Raw genomic sequence first — 24,509 nt, 5'->3', positions numbered from 1 at the left:
ACGGATGTGTTATACTTTCTGGAGTATAATTGAAGTTTCATCAGGTGCTGAGCCTCAGCACTCCAAAATCGTCTAAGTAAGGCTTCCTTAAACTCTTCGTAAGTGTTAATACTGAATTTAAAAGCGGTAAACCACATTAACGCCTTGCCTTCTAACAATCGAGATGCTATTCGTAAACGACGGTCGGTCTTAACGTGATTTTCTTGAAAGAACTCTTCGAGGTTGAGGAGAAACTCCTTAGCAGTATACTCCTCCTTCCCCGAAAATTTGGCTGGTTTTTCCTCAGTTATTTTAAAAACTGTGGAAACATTCATGGATTCTCCACTAGTGTTGTGAAGGCTAGATGATGAAACATCCTGTTCGATTTGCGATACTTTGCTGTTGAGAGCTTCTATACCTCCTTGGAGTTCAAGTTTTAGGGTTTTAATTTTCCCCTGTACGGAATTCTCAATTTCCTTGACCTCCTTTTCTATGTCGGTCTTCACTTCCGCTACATCACGACAGATACGAGTAATCTGCGTGTGAGCATTATCTAACTGAGTCTTGACACGTTTATCGGCCTCCTCTTGCTGACTTTTCAGAAGAGTAATTTCGTTTCCCAACTTCATGAAATTATTTTTAACAGATTCATGAAGTTTGTCTTGAATAGAAGCGATTTTAGTTTGCGCAAGAGATAATTGAGCATGGGACTCTTGAAATTCTTCCTTTAAGCTTTCTACTTCTTTAAGGACTTCCTGAGAAGAAGACGGGAAAGCAAGTTTTAAGTCCTCCGCCACTTGTGATTTTATATCTTGCTTAATGGTTTCTAAGTCACGTGTTAATCTTTCATTTATTTCCGTAAACTTAGAATCCATTCTTTTGTTAGATTCTTTAAATCGTTTTTCAATTTCGGCACCTGCACTATTGAGCCTACGTTCCAAATTCTTATTAACTTCTGCAAACTTTTGATCAACAGATTCTGTCAATTTTACAATGTTGGCATCATTAGCCTCCCTTAGTTGAGTGATATTACGATTAGTTACTTCATTAGACTCCCTAAGTTGACCTATACTAGCCTTAGTGGCTTCCAGGGCCGCGTTAGATTCTTTAAGTTGAGCTCCTAAAGTATTATTAGATTCAGCAATCCTACGCCCGAGATTAGTGTTACTTTCCGTAATCCTGGCATTTAGACTGATTTTTAAAGCCTCAATGGCAGCTAGTATATTTTCCATATTAATGTCGTTATTTTCACAAAATGCAGAAAATACAATCATTCACTTCCTACGTAAAATCACCATTATTGTCCAATGGTAAAGTTCAAAATTTCGCCAACACAAAATATCAAACACTTGTGCATAAAATTAAATATCACCATTATTGTCCAATGGTAAAGTTCAATGTTTCACTGACATAAATATCAAAAATTTATATGAGACTGTGCATAAATATTATGCCTGAAATGTTTTACATAACAAGAGAAAGAGAAAGAAAAAAAATAATCACTTGTGCCATAAACTTAATCAGAGTTCTGTGCCAAAAGTTGAAAATTTCGTCAAAGTCATTGAATTGATCTTCGTAAAATTTTAACACATTCACTGAACTGGAATTAACGTATGTACTATGCACTTTTATTTGAATTGGTAAGTTATCACTGATTTCAAAGTTAATTTTTATCACTTTGCTCTCTTTTTTTTTTTTTTTTTTTTTTTGCTAGGGGCTTTACGTCGCGCCGACACAGATAGGTCTTATGGCGACGATGGGATAGGAAAGGTCTAGGAGTTGGAAGGAAGCGGCCGTGGCCTTAATTAAGGTACAGCCCCAGCATTTGCCTGGTGTGAAAATGGGAAACCACGGAAAACCATTTTCAGGGCTGCCGATAGTGGGATTCGAACCTACTATCTCCCGGATGCAAGCTCACAGCCGCGAGCCTTTTTTTTTTTTTTTTTTTTACTCTCTTTAATCTGGCCCCAACGTCATGGGTGCCACTATTCACTCTCTTTAATCGGGCCACAACGTCATGGGTGCCACTCTTCACTCTCTTTAATCTTGCCCCAACGTCATGGGTGCCACTATTCACTATAACAGGAACGCCCGTACTTCAGTTTATCGGAGAGCATGAGGAACGACAAGGCGTGTACGGCCCATGCTAAGAGAGTGAGAGAGAAGGGTAGTGAAAAAAAATTCCTGATTAAGTGGATCCTTCAGTTTATTCAATAGATATGCAAAGAATTATGTCACCTTTTACAGCTGAATCGTGGAGTTGTCCCTGAAGGCGTGGAGAGGACGTCGTCCTGCGGCGGCTGCGTCGTCTTGCGGTCGGCGTCGGCGTTGTCTTCCGTCGTTGGTGTTTTCTCTGTATTAGTGTTGATGACTCGAACCTGAGGCAGGAACGGGGAAATGTGGAGCTTCCACATTGGACGTCATGGGGCACTGGTGTGACACTTCTCTAAGGCGAAGCACGCCGAAATAGTTCCCACAGTCAATGATGTTGAACGCACTTTAGCAGCAAGGATAAAGTTAGAGTCACAGTTCCACGAGGATAAGATGGAAGGAATTATCGTATTTGGAATAATAAACAAACGAAAACAATCTAGGACCTTCCGAGGTGCAGTGATTAAGCACTTCATAAAGAAAATTAAATTTACCGGGTACAGTCTCTGCACTGTACTCCATCAGCACAATACACTTGTTGAAATAAATGACAGTCCAAGTTCCATTACGTCGTAAATTTTAGAAGATTATCACTGGCACTTAAGATCATACGTGATTCTGAACAGGTTATGATGGGAATTGACATGGTTCCTCGGAAAGAAATCACGATACTGCATTCCACTGTCTTTAAGAGGGAATGTTGGCACAGTTTATTATGAACACAGTTCAACGGATAGACACAGTCTTTAAATGAAATGAAGATCGGCACAGTCTATGCTAGAAACACTGTCGCTGTTTTCACACAGTCTTTACTTGAAATCAAGGCTGGCACAGTTTATGCCAGAAACACAGTCTTTAAATGAAATCAAGGCTGGCACAGTTTATGCGAGAACACAGTCTTTAAATGAAATCAAGGCTGGCTAGAAACACTATCGCTGTTTTCACACAGTCTTTAAATGAAATCAAGGCTGGCACAGTTTATGCGAGAAACTTTTAACATGAACGTTCTGAACTCAAGTATACAGCCGGACCGAGTGACGAATTATGTCGCGACGTGCTTGCTTGCACACACTCACTGAACTCACGGCTTACTGCCGACTCCCTTCACTCTCTGCCTACAGCACACTGCCGCTGCGTACCGCACACTCTCTCTGCTTTACCCCAGGCTGGCGACTCGCTTATATTGCCGAAGGCCGGTGGGCGTGGCTACACATGTGGGCCCCAAGAAATTTTTTTTATCTTGGCCATCTTCACACCGATTGACACGAAATTTCGGCTAGCAGCGTTCATTATTCCTGCCTGCAAGGTGACGTTATTGAAATATTGATATTATATTTCGTTCATGCAGCAATGCTATGGAACACGAAGGAACCTTCTGTGTGACGTCGCTTGTCCTTGGCCGGTGTTCTAGAACATCGCGAGCTTGTTTGCAGCTCCCACTATGCCTGTGCGCTCGGCGCAAGTTTTAAATGCTTACGGCCGGGTGTTAGCGAGCTCCTCATAATAAAAGAATGAAACGTGAATGCTCGTAGGGCGTTCCCGTTTCAATATATATATAGGGTTTTTATCATCCATTTCAATCATCATTTCATTTCTTTGTATCGCGGCTATAACGTATTCTGAACGAACAAATTATTGGGTAAAGTATTTCAACATCACGCATATTTATAACTTGCAGTAAATTTTCCAATAGCCGTTGTGAGGTGACCAGGGTCAGCAGGCTAATTTCAGCCCAGTTTCAGGAAAAGTACGTCATCGAGGTTACGAGAGATATTACCCTCTCCACCTCATGAAGATACAGTTGATACATTATTAACACCCACTTTTCAAACTCTGCTTGGGGACGCTTTATTTCAGCGGGAAAGTTCAGCCTATGCGAATGAACGTAATGAAGCAACATGATGGATCCACAGCAATACATTGGAGAAGGGATGAGACCTCGAATCTTACTGGACCATGTGATATGGCTGATGGAAGGAGACTTTTGAACCAATATATACCACCGACATGGGCTGGAGAGGACACTCACATTCAGACTCACATTCTTATTCAGTTTCTGATTCTGATTCTCACGCTTGGAAGATACTCTTACTACGATTCTACGTCTACACATCGGAGAAGATTTTAACTTAGTTCACTTCGCATCTGAGTATATTCTACTCAAAAGTTACTCTCATTGGGACTTGTTATCTCAATGACGAGAGGTAGTCAACGGGAGACCGGTTCTGACTGGTATAGGGGAGGAGAGCTTTTATTATGAATTTAGCTACGCTACTGTTCTGTAATACGGAAGAATATGAATGTATTCTCTCCATGAACATAACCCATGGTGGTTTTGCATTTAAAATTAGGACTCATTACGATTTTATGTAAGGAGTACAGTAGGAAGTGTTAAAGACAGGAAATGTGGATGTAGGACTGGAATCCAACAACAGATGAGGCAGCCTGTACAAGAGATCCACCCATCTTCAGCTTCAAGACAACAGAGTCTACATTTGGTGAGCTTATGGCATAAGTTACTGCAAGTCTTCGCGCAACAGTTCATTTTCTTAGAGTTAATTAAATTCACTTTTTCTTTTGCTTCCGTAAGTTCAGATTTCGTTAATATGCCGTTACGTCACGTTTTTCATCTTAATAAATAGCTGTTTTAATTTGTATTTTATGAAATGATTATTAATTATCCTTAAATTCCAAGTTAGTGTACTTAATGATTTGTGTTCCGTTCACCCCACCCCTGGGAGTTTTTTGAGTCTCATTACGTATTTTTATTTATTATTATTATTAATTATCTACTTTTGTTTTCAAGCCATAAGCTTGAAGACTGGCGCCCTTGGGATACTGTTTCTGGAGAAACAATGACATATCATTTATTTATTTTAATATTAAAGTGACCCGCCACGTTATAATTTTGTCATACATCTGTGGGCGAAGTGGGTACGTCACACTTTCTGCGCAGTAATGAAGAATCTTAGGAAGGGAGGGGAAAAAGGAAATGAACAGCGTTTTGGGTAATTCGGGTGAACTCATAATAGATCCCAGGGAATCAATGGACAGGTGAAGGGGAATATTTTGAAAATGTTCTCAACATAAAAGGAAATATTCCTGGTGGTGTCGCAAACAGCCAAGCTCATGGGAAGGAGGAAAATGATGGTGAAATTACACCTGAGGAAGAGAGAAAAGGTGGTAAATAAACTCCAATGTAATAAAGCAGCAGGAATAGCTGAAATTAGACCTGAAATGGTGAAGCATAGTTGGAAGGCAGGGATGAAATGGCTTCATAGAGTAATAATATTAGCATGGAGTATTGGTGAGGTACCTTCAGATTGAACAAAAGCAGTAGCTGCACCTATCTATAAGCAAGGGAACAGGAAGGATTGCAACAACTATCGAGGTATCTCATTGATTAGTATACCAGGCAAAGTATTCACTGGCATCTTGGAAGGGAGTGTGCGATCAGTGTTTGAGAGAAAGTTTGATGAAAACCAGTGTGGTTTCAGACCACAAAGGGGCAGTCAGGATCAGGTTTTCAGTATGCGCCAGGAAATTGAAAAATGTTACGAGACAAATAGACAGCTGTGTTTAGGTTTTGTAGATCAAGAGAAAGCATATGACAGGGCACCGAGGGAAAAGATGTTCGCCATACTGGGGGACTATGGAATTAATCAAAGGCATTTATGCTGACAATTCAGCAGCAGTGAAAATTGATGATAGAATGAGTTCTTGGTTCAGGGTACTTACAGGGGTTAGGCGAGGCTGTAATCTTTCACCTTTGCTTTCATAGTTTACATGGATCAAATGCTGAAAGGTATAAAGTGGCAGGGAGGGATTCGGTTAGGTGGAAATGTAATATGCATTCTGGCATATGCTGATGACTTGGTCTTAATGGATGATTGTGCCAAAACGCTGCAGTCTAATATCCTGGAACCTGAAAATAGGTGCAACGAGTACGGTATGGAAATTAGCCTTTCAAACACTAAATTGATGTCAGTAGGAAAGAAATCCAAGAGAACTGAATGTCAGATTGGTGATACAAAGCTGAAAAAGGTAGATAATTTCAAGTATTTAGGATGTGTGTAATATGGTAATATGGTGAAATTGAATCAAGGTGCAGTAAAGCTAATGCAGTGAGCGTGCAGTTGCAATCAACAGTATTCTGTAAGAAGGAAGTCAGCTTAGCATAATGCTCTATAATGGTGATGTATGTATGTAAGTTTCCAAATATCAATTTTCACGCTTGTAACAACTTTATTTTATTTTTCTAAGATATAAGTATCCTCATACAAATAATTCAAAGAACTTTTTTTCAATTCACTAACCCCCATTAAGTGGATTTTTTGAAAACAAAATACGTGCTTCCTTACTTTGAAAGAAGATTTAGAATAAAAAGTTTTCATGCCTGTAACATCTTCAGCTTATGAGATATAAGTATCCACATAAAAATAATTCAACCCCTGTATCAGTCTTTCCACCACCCCCAACCCCACCCCCACCTAAGTGGATTTTCGGAAAACTAAAAGATGTGTGTGTGAGATTCCAAATGCCAATTTTCACTTCTGTAACATCTGTAGTTTCTTTTAGAGATGAGTATCCTCATACAAATAATTCAACTAATGTTTCAATTCTTTCATCCCCTCTTGGGTCGATTTTCAAGGAACAAAACAATGTGTTTTTTTATTTTTAAAGGAGATTCCAAATACCAATTTTTACGCCTGTAAACTTTAAGTTTTTGAGATATAGATATACTCATTTAAACAATTCACCCCTTAGCAACAGAATATCAAAAAAATCCTCCCTTAGTGAGCTCATACACTGTAATATAAATGTATCCCAGAAATTTTGTTTCTTTATGTCCAGTAGTTTTGGCAAAACGATGGTTGGTCGGTCAGCCAGTCAGTCAGGACGTTATTTAATGTACAGTACATAGATAGTGAGGGTGAGAGGAACAAGAGAAAGAGCACACAACAGGACAAATACAATAATAGATCAGTGTGAGGAGAGGGCGCAATAGAAAACGGAGAAAAGGGGAAACATGAAAACACAATAGGAAAAGGATGAACTCTATATTTTCTCAAACTCCCATCTCTTAATCACGTTTCTTCTACATCCATCTCTTCTCAGCCCTGACAAGCTCGTTTAGGCTTCCCAGCTTCATCAGGAGGGCAGGAGTCAACACTCATTTAGGGGCCATCCTGACAGACAGATCTTCAGTCTTGATGTGGAAAGTGTTGGGTAAGAAGAAGGCCAGATAAATATAGGAAGAGGGAATGAACATAAGATAAAAAATTGGCGACACAGGACTAATACTGCAGGAGAAAAAGATCCCAATGGGATAATATAAGCATTATTGGATCTTTAAGTTTCTTTATGTGGGTATATAAATGATGGGAGTATTTAGGGGGTGTAGTAAGGATTTAAAGGAGAGGGCATATATATCCTGATAAGACCCCGATTACAGTATGGTTCCAGCCTATGGGACCCCCACGAGGATTACTCGATACAAGAACTGGAATCAGAGATAAGACATTTGTGTCTGAGGCCGATGACCTTCGATGTTAGGCCCCTTAAAACAACAAGCATCATCAAGACATTTGTGGATGATGTTATATTGTAACCTAAAAGCTTTTCAGTTTGTCAAAAACACAAGTTCATTATAAAATATAGCACTATAATAGATTCTATCAAATCACTAAAATCACGGGTATATATGTACAATATGGTTTACGTTGTCAATGACTGAGAGTTTGATGATAATATGAACAAGTATTAACAAATAACGATTGTATTAGCATTCAAGCATCACCATATTAACTTATTTAAATGTTTCTGCATCCGGCCCCGCAGTGTAGGGGGCAACGCGTCTGCCTGTCACCCGGCGGCCCCGGGTTTGATTCCCAGCTGGGTCAGGGGTTTTTAATTGTAAAAGATTAATATCCCTGGCCTGGGGACTGGGTGTTTGTGTCGTCCTTAATGTTCCTTTCCTCACATTCAACATTCTACACTTCCTCCATTCCAATTACACGCAGGTTCATATCACATGGTGCAAGTAGGGGCAAAAAGATCTCTATAGGTCAACGCCCCGAACAAATAGCATTTTTAAAAAAATTTCCGTAAGCCGTCAAAGTGTAGTCTGTTGCCTTCAAACACTGTTTCCAGTATAGAGTAGTAAATAAATTACAGGATTGTGAGCGACTGGAAAAAGGCCTCGACAATGTAGTGAAATGGACAGCAGAGGTATGATAGTAAATGGGATGAAAGTCAGGCTGTAAGTTTCATCAAGAGGAAAAGTCTTCTCAGTATTAATGACTGTCTTCATGGGTCGAAAGTAACTCAGAGGGATCGCTGTATGTAAAGAAAGGTCTTCACTGGGGTAATCAGATTAACAAGGTTGTAAATAAAGTTTACAGATGACTTCAAACGGTTATGGGAGTATTTAGGAGGTGTAGTAAGGATCTAAAGGAGAGGGCATATATATCCTGATAAGACCCCAATTACAGTATCGTTCCAGCCTATGGGACCCTCACGAGGAATACTTGATACAAGAACTGGATAAGAACAAAGGGAAAGCGGCACAATTTGTTATGCTTTCAAATGTCATGGAAAAGAACTCTTACCAAAATGCATCCAACAAGGTGCATTTACAGAATTCAAATAATGCACTTGGATAATTCACTGGCAAACATAACCTCATGCAATGAAAGAAAAAAAGAAAAAAAAGTTATTCAAACACTAGAAGAATTCTATGCTGGCTCCCCTGTGCAAGTACTTTATTCATTGGATTACTGTACTGTATGCATTTTAGATGCCTTGTACTTGCACGGCAAGTACCCAATGCCCTTCAAACATCATGGCTTATCGAACAATCCTATGATGAGGGGAGGAAGTAGGAAGTCTCTCACTTCCATCTGCATTGCAACACACGACAGTAACTCTATCCTTGTACGACTTTCGAAATGTATCCAATACGGTGCATTTACATTATTCAAATAATGCACTTGGATAAATCACTGACAAACATAACCGCACACAACAAAAGAAAAAAACCATGATTCAAAGACCAGGAAAAATTATGCTGGCTCCCCCGTGCAAGTGCTTTATTTTTAGGCTTACTGTACTGTTTGCATTTTTCGATGCCTTGTACTTGCACGGAAAGTACCCTACGCCCTTAAAACATCATGGCTTATCAAACTTTCCTATGACGAGGGGAGGAAGTCTTTCGCTTTCTTCTGCACTGCAACACAGTACAGTGACCTCCTTTTTAAAAAGTCCATTTAGGCTAGGCATAAAAAAACAACGCAGTTTCATTGGCACTGACAACATTGTTCATTGCGTACAAATTGATTATAATTATGAGCCACACCTTTTCGCCAATTGTCAGCATCACCAGTGTTCGCGGATTCTGCTTCTCCGCACACTGCCTGTTGCATGATATTGTGGCTTTCTTTAAGATGCTGAATACAAATGAATTACAATTTCACTCGAACTTGGCAACAATGAAATACTGTTGATACATCAAAGTGAGTGAAAGTGCGAAAAGCTACCCATGCACCTTCCGGAAGATGCATTCTATCGTGACATGGAGAAAATTTGAATTTAAATTACTCTGTACAAAACTATTATTTTTAAATGTAAAGGGAGTTTTAAATTAGAAGTCTGAATTGTTTTCTGTTTAAATATGACATATGGGGACAGTTTTCTTCCATCTGCAGTTACATAAAGCATAACCGTACATCCAAAATTGAAAACTGGGTGAGCCAGGAGTGTGTTGCCAACCTTGACACAAATAAAACCCAAACCCCAATTTCGTGCCTCAAATTTTTTAAAAAATATGTGGGGATTATTCACGCATATACGGTACATGAAATATTTTCAACAGGTTTGAGAAGTACAGTACTACAGTACTAAAGATGGCCAAGCATATGGTTATGGAACTTAACTGAAAGTTTTAACATTTAAAACGATAAACATTACAGTTCTTGAATATTGAATTTTCACAACCTCATGGTACTCAACATAAACTTGCAACGTATTACGTCATGCACAGTACATATTGTGCAGCTTAGATGCTTTTGAAAAAAAAAAAAAGACCTAGGTTATCATAGATGAATGGCATAGAGCAATCAATGCAAAATCGGGAGGTTGTGGGTTCGGAACCCGCTGGTCTCCAAATGACCATTTTTGTTCTGTACATAACATCTCTTCAATGTCTACTATATGTACTGAACGTGTTGAAAGTTTATTTCGATGATAGTTCTTAGATATCTTAAAACATTTAGTATAGGAAAAGACAAGCTTTCGAACAACGGGAAATAATAGCACTTTTATAAAATGCTGCCAAGTTAAAACGTCCAACATGTATCTATACACTTGAACCTGCTTTATACGTAACTCTGTTCTGCGTAATTCGTATTTGTACGTAATTTTCTTTAGGTCCCAGCAAAATGTAATTTAAAAGCGTGTTAATTAAATCTTATTTATACGTAATCCGTTTAGACGTAATTCGCTTTTATAGTATTAATTGTCAGTGAAATATAACTGAGTTTTGCGAAATTGTAATGATCACATGCTTTTTTAAAAGAAACTCTCGTATTTACGTAGTTTCCTCTTTCTTGGTGTAGGCGGAAGTGAGCGGCCAGGTTTCGGTGCTGAAACAGAACACAAAGAATTTTGCCGAGTGACACTGTTGACCCTTACTTATTGGCAGCGTAACAGAGGCCAACCGAGAGGTCCCCTTCGCTCTCTATCTCGCTCCTCCTCTACCTTCGTCGTTTTTGACCTTCATAATGCCGCCAAAGATTAAGATACATTACAAGCAAAGTGGGAGGTTTCGGTGCGGAAACAAAAGAAAATACAGAAAATTTGTTTGATTATCAGAATTTCTTTCGTGGGAATAATGGAGAAGTAAAATGTCCTCGGTACCGTATCTGGTGTTTACTGCTGAACAGTAGTTTTGACATTCAGTTGATTTGATTTGCCATGGAGAACAGTAAAAAAGGAAAAGTTATACCCGAGATAAAAAAGTAAAATTTATACGAGAAGTGGACGCTAATCCACACAAAACAAAAACTGAAATTGCTTCAGACTTAGGGATTGCTTATACCATGATATGTACAGTCATCAGTAAAAGAAACGTTACTTTGCACAAGTTCTTAAAACTGGGTTGAAAATCAGCAAAGCGCAGCTGTCAGCAAGAAGGAAGGTACGTAGATTTGGAGAAAGCACTTTTCACACGGTTCCAGCAAAAGCAGGCTGCAGCTCTACCAAGTAGTGGAGACATGCTGAAGGCAAAAGCGACAGATTTAGCTAAAATTCATTTCAAGGCTTCATTAGGATGGTTGCAAGAATTTAAATATCGTCATGGAATCACAGGAAGAACATTTTGCGGTGACTCAAAAGCTGTGGATGACGTCACGGTGCAACACCGGAAAGAAGAGGTTCTGCCGGGTATCGTAAGCGACGATCAGCCTCCAAACATCTACACTTGTGATCAGACCGGCCTATTCTACAATCTCCATCCTAATAAAACATTAGCTGAAAAAGGTGACTCATGCCATGGAGGGAAGAAAAGTAAAATTCGTGTACAGTACTTCTCGCCACCAATGTAGATGGATCTGACAAAGTTCCTCCACTTGTGATAGGAAAATCGAAGAATCCGAGGTGTTTTCATGGTGCGAGAAGAAAACTTACGGAATATTAATCCAGCAGAAATGCCTGGATGACTATGCTTCTAATGGAACAGTGGTTGATAAACTGGACATTAAAATGAAAAAGAAACAGCTCGATGGATCGATGTGCAGCACATCCATCTAAAAACGTTCTGGAGAATGTCCGAGTGGAATTTTTCCCTCCTAACTGTACCAGTGTTCTACAGCCGCTTGATTTGGGCATCACAGCAAATTCCAAAGTGCATTATAGAAACACGTTGGTTCAACATTTAATAACACTGAGTGATGCAAGAAATGAACCTCTCTCCATTAATTTGCTACAAGACATGGACTTCATTTCGGCTGCCTGGAAGTAGATGTCATCCTCCACAATCAGCAACTGTTCCCGCAAAGCTGGTGTCTTACTAGTAGAAGCTGCCTCTAATGATGGTTATGGGGATGAAGTTTTGTCTGGCAATGAGCCAACACTACCGGAGGGTGTAGAATTCAATACTTTTGTGTATTTTGATGATAATCTGGCTGTATGTGGAGAACTACCAGATGAAGAGAATATTGCTGATGTATGCCAACAACGCGGTGGTGATGGACCAGCTGCAAGCGATAGTGACAGTGATGGAGATGGAGATAACGACTTGAATCTTGAAACACCTGAACTGAGGGAAGTGTTAAGTGAAATCAATGTGTGTAGGCGTTACATCAGTGTAAAACGTTGTAGTGAAAATGCTTTGAATTCATTACTAAGATTGCAAAAGGAGATATATATTGTTAATGTAAGAAAAGTGAAACAAGCCAACCTATCTGATTTCTTTAAGGCTTGACCAAGTTCAAAATAATATTTTCTGTCTTAATGTATTTATTATTTGCAAGGATTTACACATGTAGGTCTATTCCATTGGTTTTTCAGTAAATATGTGATGTATTGTGTAAGTCTGATTTCTAAGTAATTCTGAGTTACACGTAGTTTCTTCTCTTCCCCTTGATGTACGTATCAATCAGGTTCAACTGTATATCTATCTATCAGCAGTGGTAACATAAATATACATGTACGAATATGAGAGAGAGAAACTCCTTACCTAGAGGTGCGAAGTTCATCAAACCATCAATAAACTCTGGAGAAGCACCTCCTTTCAAATGATGAAGTGCAAGGTGCTGTGGCACAATGCTGAAGTGATTAATGAGTGTGGACACTAGGCCAGGATGAGTACTAATAAGAAGTCGGTTGCTCCTTACAAGATTTTCACAAAGAACCTGAAATAATATCCAAAAAAAAAAAAAAAAAAAAAAAATCACTCTCAAATAATAATACAATCAAACTTCATGTAAACAGTGGTACATGAGTTATATATGACACACATGCAGTCTGCAAGCCAGTTGCTATCTGAATGGATTCTGAACAACTAGTCAGCAAGGAAACAAACACTTGCCAAACAAGATAAAAAAATTCTGTGAAAATTGAACTGATATTTTTTTAAAAAGGAAGCTACTCCTTTTTAGTTTTGACTCAGTTAATACAATTTTTAGTGCTTTAGTCTGTTGAAAGCCTGAAAGGTAACACTTTAAAATATGTATAATTGCCCATTTTTTACAGGTATATTATGCTGTTACATTTAGTGTTTTAGATGGACTGAAAAATTATACGTTGACTGATGAATGATTGAGGGCCATATCGACAGACCTTCAGTTTTGATACAGAAAGTATACAATGAGAAGAAAGCTGGATAAATAAAGGAAGAGAGAAGAAACATAAGTGCAGTATGTAACAGATTAGGAACACAAGACTAATGCAAAATGAGAAATAGTTCCCAGTGGGAACTCAAAGAGAAGTATGGCTATTGCTTCCACTTGCTTCCTTGCATCTTAATAAATATTCTACTTTTTTTTACAGCCAATAAAATACAGGTAACATGGAAATCATCCAAATTCCTGAATAACTTAGTTATAACTGTAAGTTATTGAAAAAGATAAGATAACTTTAAACTCCACAGAAAACTATCAAGGAATATTTTGAAAATGTTCTCAACATAAAAGGATATCATCTTGGTGACATCACAAACAACCGAGGTTATGTAGAGGAGGACAATGATGTTGGTGAAATTATGCTTGAGGAAGTGGAAAGGATGGTAAATAAAATCCATTGTCACAAAGCAGCAGGAATAGATGAAATTAGACCAGAAATGGTAAAATACAGTGGAAAGGCAGGGATGAAATGGCTTCATACAGCAGTAAGATTAGCATGGAGTGTTAGTCAGGTACCTGCTGCTGGGATAAAAGCAGTAATTGCACATATCTATAAGCAAGGGAACAGGAAGGATTGCAACAACTATCAAAGTATCTCACTGATCGGTATACCAGGCACGGTGCTCAATCAATCACAACTGATCTGCATTTAGGGCAATCGCCCAGATGGCAGATTCCCTATTTGTTGTTTTCCTAGCCTTTTCTTAAATGATTGCAAAGAAATTGGAAATTTATTGAACATCTCCCTTGGTAAGTTATTCCAATCCCTAACGCCCCTTCCTATAAACTAATATTTGCCCCAATTTGTCCTCCTGAATTCCAACTTTAATTCATATTGTGATCTTTCCTACTTTTAAAGACACCACTCAAACTTATTCGTCTACTGATGTCACTCCACGCCATCTCTCCACCGACAGCTCGGAACATACCACTTATTGCAGGTTATAAATTTCATCTTTTGTCTGTATTGAAGATCTACTTGTGATACAAATATTTATAATTTTGTTATATACTACCTATTCAATACAATAATAACATAATAAAAACTTACATATTTATTGGGTTGTTGATACGGTACATATTTTGCTCCTTTTTCGTGAGCATCATTAGCCAATTATCATTTACTTAAGGTTATATAAGATCATGAATCTATTCTATTAGATTAAATTATGCTTGTAAACCTGATTGATAATCTTATAATATTTTACAAGTCATATAACAATAAAATTATATCTTTAAGTTCAAACATATTTGTCTAAAATCTATCCAAGTCTAAAATTTTATTGACAAAACTCATCTGCTGAACATCCTTTAAAATTATTTTAAAAAACCTTTTGAGATCTGGCTAATTGTATTGATTCAATGTTGCTTGACTTGTATGATTGTCATTGAAACTTTGTTAACTATATTAACAATTTTCTACAGTTGATAATTGCCTATGTTATGAACATTTGAATTGTTTTCAATGTTGCTGGAGTAACATTTGTACAAAATGTATTGTCATTAATTTTATGTTGTCAATACGAGAATATTGTTTGTGAACAAACTTGTAACGTTATTGTATTGTATTATAATACAAGGAGTGCAAACAGAACAACAAGTAGTTCTCGAGAGGCTAGGAGTAACACTAAACAATTACGCAGCAGAAAGAAAAATACACAAACAAGCCCAATTTGGAACATACAAGAACCATTCAAATTCTACCTCACATTAGAAAGTGTTTATTCACCAACAAATACAGGTAGGATGAACACCCCCCCCCCAATACTGTCAGTGCTGCATAGATTTTCACACAGATATCTGTGAGAAACTTTATCTGAACCCCTGAATGACCACTGCAATTTAGGGAATTTTCATCAGGAGAGCTAAAGAATTCTACCAAGGGTATGAAATACTTGTCAAGATAGTGGACTGAGCAAGAATTCCATCGGGTGATGACAGAAACTAAGAACAACAGTGCATTCAAATCAGGGAAATTACCTTGCGAAAAAATTAGATAGGAATTCTTCTACTTCCTGTAGTGGAGAAAAGTCATCCTAACACTACAACGGCAGAAGAGGTCAAAACGACACCCACCTTCAATATTTCTTTAATAACTTGTGTATTCCTATATTGTTTCTATTCAAATATTTTGACTTTCCATAGTTTTTTGTCCTGTTTATGGTGATGCATCGCACCCAGCAAAATATTTACATTTTCATAGATTCTTGATACGGAATACCCAAGACTGTGAAAGGGGTATTTCTGACACCTGTAAAATTCCTTGTTACAGCACAGGAGCTTACATTGCCAGACAGCAGTATGTACTTGGCCTGGATTATTAGCACTGTTGAACTCTTACTCCCAGATGAGTATTCCAGTTATTATTATTATTATTATTATTATTATTATTATTATTATTATTATTATTATTATTATTATTATTATTATTATTATTCATTCATTCATATCATTTTTGCCCTTATGGATAGTGTCTGAACTCGAATATCTAATGATGACACAATTTTCACTTCTTTCTCTTCTTCCTCTTCTCTTTCCAAAATCTCTTCATCCTTTGGCTGTGCTCCTGCTTCCTTTGTTCTGTCCACAATGTCCCTGTCTTCTTCTTCTTCTTCTTCTTCTTATTATCATTTACTATAAATTTGGTATTCCTAATTTTGTTTCTGAATTCTTTTCTGTCTCCTATCATTTTCCTGTTGATCCCCACCTGCCTTAACCCTTTCAGCCCTAGTGTTGCTTCAGAGCTACATGATATTCCAACATACTTTTTGTACCAGAAAAAAAAAATTATTCCCTTCAACTCTGATGTTGCTTTGAACCCATGTCTTAGTAGTTCTTGAATCTTCCACTAGATGCCTCATGTCCGCTATTCCATGATAGTATATGTACTCTTTGGATTTAGCTGCATCACAGAATGGCGGGACCCTGCACTGAATGTTTTTCAGCTTGTGTTATCGTGTGTTTAGTTTCAGTTTTGAAACTGCTATCTACTATAATTATTACAGGATATATTCCAGAATTCATATTCTACCTTTAAATTCAGTGAAAAAATCAACAGTGTTTGTGTGCATTGGTTCAAAAAGCGTGTTGCTCCTAAGCTACACTGGGGCTGAGTGATTGTGATTCCTCTAACCTAAAAGTAATATTCAAAGTTTCAGTGTTCAAATAAAACTCGGTAGATAATGAACTCAATACTTAGGACTGAAAGAGATATAGAGGACCTTTTTGACAAAGTATTTAATGGTAATATTTCTGACCTAGAAGATGATAACTTTTCAGATATAGAAGATCAAACATCTTTATTTACTAGTGGAAGGGATCTGGATACTGAATTTGAAAATGTGGTAAGCTTCTCAAGGCAATATTTGTCCATGAAATAAGTATAGCCTATTATTCAAATGTATATTGTAGACTTAATATATATACATATGCAGCCATTGAGCCCCAGGAAACGGATTAATGTTGATCGCCCATATATCGTGAAAGAGTACAATCAATTTATGGGTGGTGTTGACTTGGCAGATATGCTGCTTGAATTGTACAGAACTGATATCCGTTCTCTGAAGTGGTACATGAGAATTGTGTTCTGGTGCAATGGAGTTGCCGTAGTCAATGCTTGGCTTCTATATCGAAGACACCAGAAGCAACAAAATAAGAATTGTGAATATTCACTACTGAAGTTCCAAGTTCAAACAGCATCAGCTTTGACTAGGGCAGGGAAAACACAATGTAGGAAACGAGGTTGCCCAACTGAGTCACCTAAGGAAATTAAAAAGAAGAGACATTTTGCCCCAAGACCTGTTGCAGATGTACGATATGATGAATGTGGGCACTGGCCACAAAATGAGGAAAAGAAAGGTCGCTGCCAATTTTATCCTACTCGATTCACTCAGTTGCTGTGTACTAAATGTAAAGTGCACCTGTGTTTGACATCTGCACGCAATTGCTTCTATAACTTCCACAATAAGTAATGACATCCATGAAGACAGACTGCCAGTATGAAGGGATCAGCGGATCAAGCATTTATGACTGTTTCACCAACTTCAGAAGTTACAATTTGCCATATGAGCCTGATTTCATCTTCCCTCTATCAAGAACTCTTTCTATTAATATAAATACTATTTCAAGTGTTGTTCTGTTTTGTCATATGACCAATTGTGCACCATCATTTCATCATCATTTGCACATTTTTCTTGTAAAACTGCAATGTAACAACAGTGAGTCACTACTTCTCAGCCACCCTGTATATAACACCATTTATAGTTTTATGTGTTAATAATATGTTTGTTAAAATATACAAGCTGAAATAATAGGAATACATAAAGGTTACACATTGTAACAAACCCAACTCTGTTCAATTTTTATGTATAAAATATTGACTCCTGACCCCAATGTTGCTTTAAAGCAACATGTTCTATTTTGTTAACCAATTTGAAAAAAACATAAATTTCACACATTTACCTGTTCACAGCACAGTATTAAAACTGAATAACTCTTAAAATATATTTTTTTGTTCAAAAGCATAATTCGAGGCTCAAAGGGTTGTCTTCCTCTATTTCATGATACCAATTTGTTTTCTTGCTTGAACTGTTTACTAGATCAAAGATTTTCTTTGTACGTCTTTTGCTGTCCATTCTCTGTATGTGCCCATAAAAAGTCTGCGTTTCCTGATCATGTCTGTGAGTCTGTCAGTGTGCTGGTACAGCTCTTCAGTAGGTCGTATCATCTATGTGCCATCTCTGTGTATTGGTCCAAATATTTTTCTGAGAATTTTACGTTCTATTTTTTCTGTCTCTATGATACCTGATGCTCCAATTGTGGTCATTTCTGACGCATACAATGCTTCTTGTAATACGACTGTTTTGTAGTGTCTATGTTTGGCCTGTCTAGATATGCCTTTCTTATTATAATGTGACCATGTAAGTGTGTATGCTTTCCAGAGTTTTTCCGTTCGTTCTATGATAGACGCCTTGTTTGATCCTCCTATTTGTATGTATTCCCCTCAATTCCTTTGCCTCCTGCGTATTATTGCTAAGTATGGCTATGTTATCTGCAAATCCCAGTCATTTTATGATTGTTTTTGTTTCAGGTGTTCTTCCCAGCTGTATTCCTTTAACTTGTTCCTCCCACTGCTAGATAATTTTCTCCAACATCATGTTGAACAAGATTATTATTATTATTATTATTATTATTATTATTATTATTATTATTATTATTATTATTCTTATTGTAGGTACAATTTAGGGATAGTGAATGGAGAAAGGGCAGAGCCCCACATACACGAAAGTGCCTCCATCATCACTTAAAATTACAATATTCAAATATAAAATTGCAGACTACATAGTGTGCTTATATAAATTTACCATATTTACATAATACTCACAAGACCTGTTCAACGTTCAAGTAATTCGACACACTCTCTCTCTCTCTCTCTCTCTCTCATCCCCACATATACGTTAGCTAGGCCAGCTCACTCATACCCACATACAATCTCACTCACTTGGGATCCCATAAACTTTCACCCATCCTCCCATTCATACTGAACATTCACAAAGCAGAAAAATTATGTTATGTACAGAAGGTTTCGTTATATATACATCCTTTTTACGTCTTTACAAAATTTTTCTGCAGGTAATTCTTTTATCTGTGGTGGGGGTTCATTCCACAGCCGAGCAGAACGAATAAAGAATCCACTTTGATATGATGCTGTTCTTGCAAATGGAGGGAAAAAGGACACACCTTGACCTCTTTTGAGCGGTACGATAGTTCAGCTGTAAGTGGTTGAAAGGGTTTATATGAATGTTACCTGCGAGGGATTTCCTCAGGAAAGCAATATCTATTTGCTTACAGAGGGATGTTATGGAGGGCAGTGACCTGGCTGTATTTAAATGACCATGTTGAGTAATTAGTTGCTCTGCATGGCATTGAACTCCCTCTAGTTTTATTATGTTCACCACTGTAGTAGGGTGCCAGGAAGGAAGTCCGTACAACAGTTTTGGCCTTACTAATGACAAATAGGCTGTCTGAACTGTATAACGTGCTCCAAATCTCTCAACTGTTCTACGTGATTCTACGTTTGCTACGCTCGACATGCTGCTACTAACCTCTGTGTGTGTGCTCTCCTCGCCCGTCCAGTTCATACTGTTCGTGCTGGTTACCCTCCCTCCTTTCTACCCCTACCGCCTCGCTGTGCAATGTGTACCTTCTGCTCTCGTCTTTTCTGGACGTTTCCATCGGAATATAAATAAGGCCTGCTCTGGGCTTGATGGGCGAGTTGGATGAAGACGACGACTTGTGTGGAGGGAGGACTTTATTTACTTACGCTAGCGGTGGTCCGTGTGCAATGTTTCTTTTTAAATGGTGTTTAATGTTCATGATTGAAGCTCAAGGACTGCTGGACGGGTGAGCGAACTTTAAATTTATATTCCCTTGCCATACTTCAATTTCTTTTTAATGCTGCACTTCCTGATTTCATCATGCCGTACTGGCTAGTATGACTGTTCGTGCTAAAAACATTCCTAGTCTGAGTTGTTGACAGTGGTGTTTTTTCTTGCAACTGTATTACGATCTCTTTCCAAAATTTGACTTTCTATTACGTCAAGTGATTACTGTGATATGAACCATTGGATTCCAATAGACTTGCTGAACAAACGGAAGAATAGGACTAATTGTAATTAACACCTAGCTTCTGTTTGTAATTTTGAATTTCATCAATGCTTGTAGGTTCTATTTTTCCTAATCCCTGTTGCCAGCCTTAGATACTGTTCTCTTTCACGTCCCTCCCTTTTCCCTACGTTCCTATCCCGGGTTTATTCTTTTCTTCTACTTTTGCTATTGTACAGTGGCCTAAATGCCTTTCAAATTTTAAAATTTTCGTATTAATGGGTAATATCTGTTTACCGTTTTGTAGGACACTCCCAATGTAAACTGTTGTAAAATTCATCTTGTTTCGAGTCTAGCTGTTCTCTTTAAATTCAAATTAGTGATGTTAAATGTTCGTCCCATATGTTTTTGGAAGTCAGAAGTATCTAATCTTTAAATTATTGTTGGTTTCTTTAATTATTGGTTTCACTTTCTTTGGCTTGTAATAATCCTTCTTGGTGTTTCTGGTAATATATTATTATTATAAAAAAATTGTTCCTTCTTTTTGCCTGATTTTTATCACACGCATTTCCATGTCCTCTAAAATATTTGTACTTACCTCGGGTTCCTCTGAATAAATGGACACAGTAAAATGCTTCCCTATGCGCTCTGCTGAAACCTTTCACTTTGAAAATTGGGATCTGAGTACTTGTGCACGTATGGATTTTTTTTGGAGAGTTGTAAATCTTTTTCGTGGCATGCCATCACTTGCATAGATTGGTGTTTCTTTATGTTACTGCGTTAGTCGGACTAGTGTCCAAGTTCATGCCTTGGTTTTTGTTGGTATGTTGACTTACCATTTCCACTCTGGTGTATTGCGAGATTATTCTGAGTGTACATATTAACCCATACCTCCGTACCATACACCTACCCCCAAGCTACCATACCGTCACATCTGCTTTCTTCCTGGCTCCCAGTAGAGATCTGCAGATGAATCCCAGGACTCTGTATGCTTTACACCTTATTTCCTCGACATGCTTGTTCCATTTTAAATTGCTGAAAATGTGAATGCCAAGCAATTTTATTGAGGTACAAGGCATCAGGATTTGATCACACAGTGAAATTTGGTGTTGTAACTGTGATCTTGCTCTAGTTAAGCAGATATATTTACATTTCTCTACATTTATAGACATTCTATTTATTTTGCACCACAGAGCCACATTATCCAGATCTGACTAACTTATTTACATCATTCTCATTGCAAATGGCTCTGTAAATGATGGTGTCAGCGTACTGTTCCATAGAAGACGATACACAACCTGGCAGATCCAGCGTAAATATCGTGTACAGAAGTGGCCCTATCACACTACCTTGAATCACACCCGAGGTAACTAAAGTTTGTTCTGACCTGGCCCCACTGAACACAACGCTCTGCGTCCGACCTACCAGGAATGATCAAAACCATTCATGCAGGTCGCTTTGAATGCCTTACTTGTTAAGTTTTAACAACAGTCGTTGATGAGGTACCTGATCAAAGGCCTTACTCCAGTAGAGAGTTATGCAGTCCACTTGGGATATATTAGACTGGTCCAGGGAATGTTGCCACTCATCAATTACTGTTGTTAAAAGTGTAGTACAGGATTTTCCAGGGAGGAATCCATGTTGGTTGTTATTCAACATGTTTCTCTCATTCAGAAAATCCAGCACATGTTTAACAATTAGGCGTTCCATGCATTTACATAAGCCAGATGTAATAGAGACTGGGCGATAGTTGTCTACATTTTCCCTGTCACAGGAACGACTTTTGCTTTCTTCCATTCTTCTGGCACAGTCCCACTGTTCAATGAAATGTTAAATATTGCACAAATAGAAGGTGCTGATGCTTCTGCACAGCGTTGGAGAATTCTGGCCGGCACGTTGTCTGGGCCTTTCACAGCACGAGGTCTAATTCTCCAAAGACTTGTTACGACCTCGTTAGCAGTGAAGTACAAGCTAGCTAGGAGCAGAAAGGGAGGGGTTGTCCTTGTAGCGAACATGTCTAACATGTCTTCATCCTTGTCAGCAGTGGTGAAGTTATTTCTAAATTTACTGTAAAATGTGTCTGCTATTTCTTGGGGAGAGGAAAGTGATAGTCCATTGTACTTGAAGACGGATGGAGCACTGTAGCCGCATTTGTTTCTGATGAAAGCCCATAGCTCTTTACTATTGGAACTAAGGCTGTATATATATGAGCGGTAGGCATCACGGATTAATGATTTTAGTTTGCTCCTAGCCAGTCTGTACTTCTTCCACCTACTGTCACTTCGGTTTTCCTTCCATTTCCTGTATAGACAATTTCTCTTTCGAATACCTGATGTTATCTCTTTAGTAATCCATGGCGTTTTTCGCTTATTAGAGATGGAAACTTGATCGACACATTCAAAAAATACTTTTTTCCAGTTTTTCCAGATCTCGTTGATATTTATATTGCCGGTAAGGGACGCGAGGGGAATAGGAAGATTTTTTGATAGAAGAAAGATCGTTCCAGGTGGTGCGGGAAAAATGGTATACTGTTCTAGAGTGGAGTTTTGGGGAGGGTTTTCTGTAAGCCAAAGTTGTAATTATAGCTTGGTGATCACAAAATCCAGATATTACGTCCAGGAACTGGACGGATGATGGAGAGTTACTAAGGAACAGGTCTAGCATGGAGCGGGAATTTTGAGTAATACAAGTCGCTTTGAACACTAGCTGATGGAGGAAACTGTCATAGAAGGTGGAGAGAAAGCTATTAGCAAGAGGATTATTTGGTACTGGGGCGGCATTTCTAGACCAAGTAATTTCAAGATTGAAGTCACCAGCGAGGACTTCGGTGTACGATAGACTGATCCGATGAGGAATTTATTACTACCGCACGTAATTTCTACCCACACGGCTTCAGCTGTCATCTCCAACTCAGGACGTCTAGTTGGATTACACTCTGGTTTTGTAGCAATAAGAACTCCGCCTCCTGTGGTTAGGATCCGGTACTCATGGAACAGGATAAAAGAATCTGGCAGCACTTCTGAGTCATTAATTGTGTCTGAAAGCCATGTTTCACTGATACACACAATAGAGGGACCTAGGCTTGAGAGCGAAGCGAGAATATATTTTTTTCTACCTTGACGTAAAATGCTGCGTGCGTTAAACGCAAAGAGAGTTACATTATTATTTACATATTTACAGTTGTAGCTATTTACAGAGTCACTGGTAATGTCACTGGTATTGGAAGAGAAAGAGTTTCTTAGTGGTGGCATTTCGCATTGCCAGCAAGTCCACGTTTTCCCCCCTTCTTTAATTTCTTGTATTCTGAAGTAGAAATTTGTGCACATGTCCTGTGACTACTAGAAGAACAACTGTTACAGTTCACAAATAGTTGATTACGACCCCCACTGCTTTCACATATTGTACAATGCTGAGGTCCGGGGTTCAATTCAATGTCCCCAATTAATGCAAGAGTTAGGCACCACAGCGGCCACCCAGCGATTGGAAGTCTGACGACTCTGCCCTCCCCATTACGACGCGGCCGCCCTACCACCAGTAGCCCGAGGCTTTCACTGCCACACCAAGTGAGACACTTAAGAGAACTTTCTCACTTACCAACAGTTTTTCCAGTATATGAATCTTCTTCAAATCACCACAAGACTTATCCAAATGCACTGTTACACTGTTTGCGTACGTCACGGCACTTTTTTTACCAACAAAACTACAATTAATGCACGGAGAACACTCGTAACCACCATCATGCATGCCACCATCTTGTCCAGGATTATTTTACTGTATTCATCTCATCATTTAGAAATTGTTCTTCTTACAGACAGTTGTTACGACTTGTCTTTCTACTGAAAAGGTGTCTTGAATGCTAGAAAATTCCATTGTTGAATCGCAAAGTGAACTATCTGATTCAGATGGCTATTTAGGGAATTCTCATCAAGGGAGCTAGCGGTTGCTAGAGACAACCGAGATTAGCGAGGACGATCGTAATGCAACAGAGTATGAATTAACAGCAGGAGAAGTCAAAACTGCTAATTTGCCTCTAAACTTGCCTCAAATATCTTAAAATCAGTTAGGTGCTTCATCAGCGAAGATGGTCGGTCGAGACGGAACCGAATGGGAGGTCTTGTATTAAAACGCAATAAACATCTTGCGACAGACTGGAAACACACTTTGACAGTGTACCAAGGGAAGAAGAAGAAGAAGAAGAAGAAGAAGAAGAAGAAGAAGAAGAAGACGTGCTAATCTGCCTCCAAATTCGCCTCAAACATATTTCCCCTTAGGAGTTCATAGCTTACATGAATCATCTACTGAAAGGTATTAAGTGGCAGGGAGGGATTCAGTTATGTGAAAGTGTAGTAAGCTGATAACTTGGTCTTCATGGCAGAT

General features: G+C 38.4%; 1 protein-coding gene across 1 annotated transcript in view; it reads right to left on the bottom strand.

Annotated features, from left to right (window-relative positions):
- Bruce (BIR repeat containing ubiquitin-conjugating enzyme) overlaps positions 1-24,509 on the bottom strand; it is a 1,406,664-nt gene that overhangs the window by 613,037 nt on the left and 769,118 nt on the right. The window contains exon 41 of the mRNA XM_068225988.1: positions 12,866-13,040. Coding sequence (XP_068082089.1) covers positions 12,866-13,040 — 175 coding nt within the window. The remainder of the gene's footprint in view (positions 1-12,865; positions 13,041-24,509) is intronic.

The sequence above is a fragment of the Anabrus simplex genome, chromosome 2 (assembly GCF_040414725.1).
Source record: "Anabrus simplex isolate iqAnaSimp1 chromosome 2, ASM4041472v1, whole genome shotgun sequence".
NCBI classification, from domain to species: domain Eukaryota; kingdom Metazoa; phylum Arthropoda; class Insecta; order Orthoptera; family Tettigoniidae; genus Anabrus; species Anabrus simplex.
The sequence above is the reverse complement of the archived record's forward strand: the minus strand, read 5'-3'. Positions and strand labels throughout refer to the sequence as shown.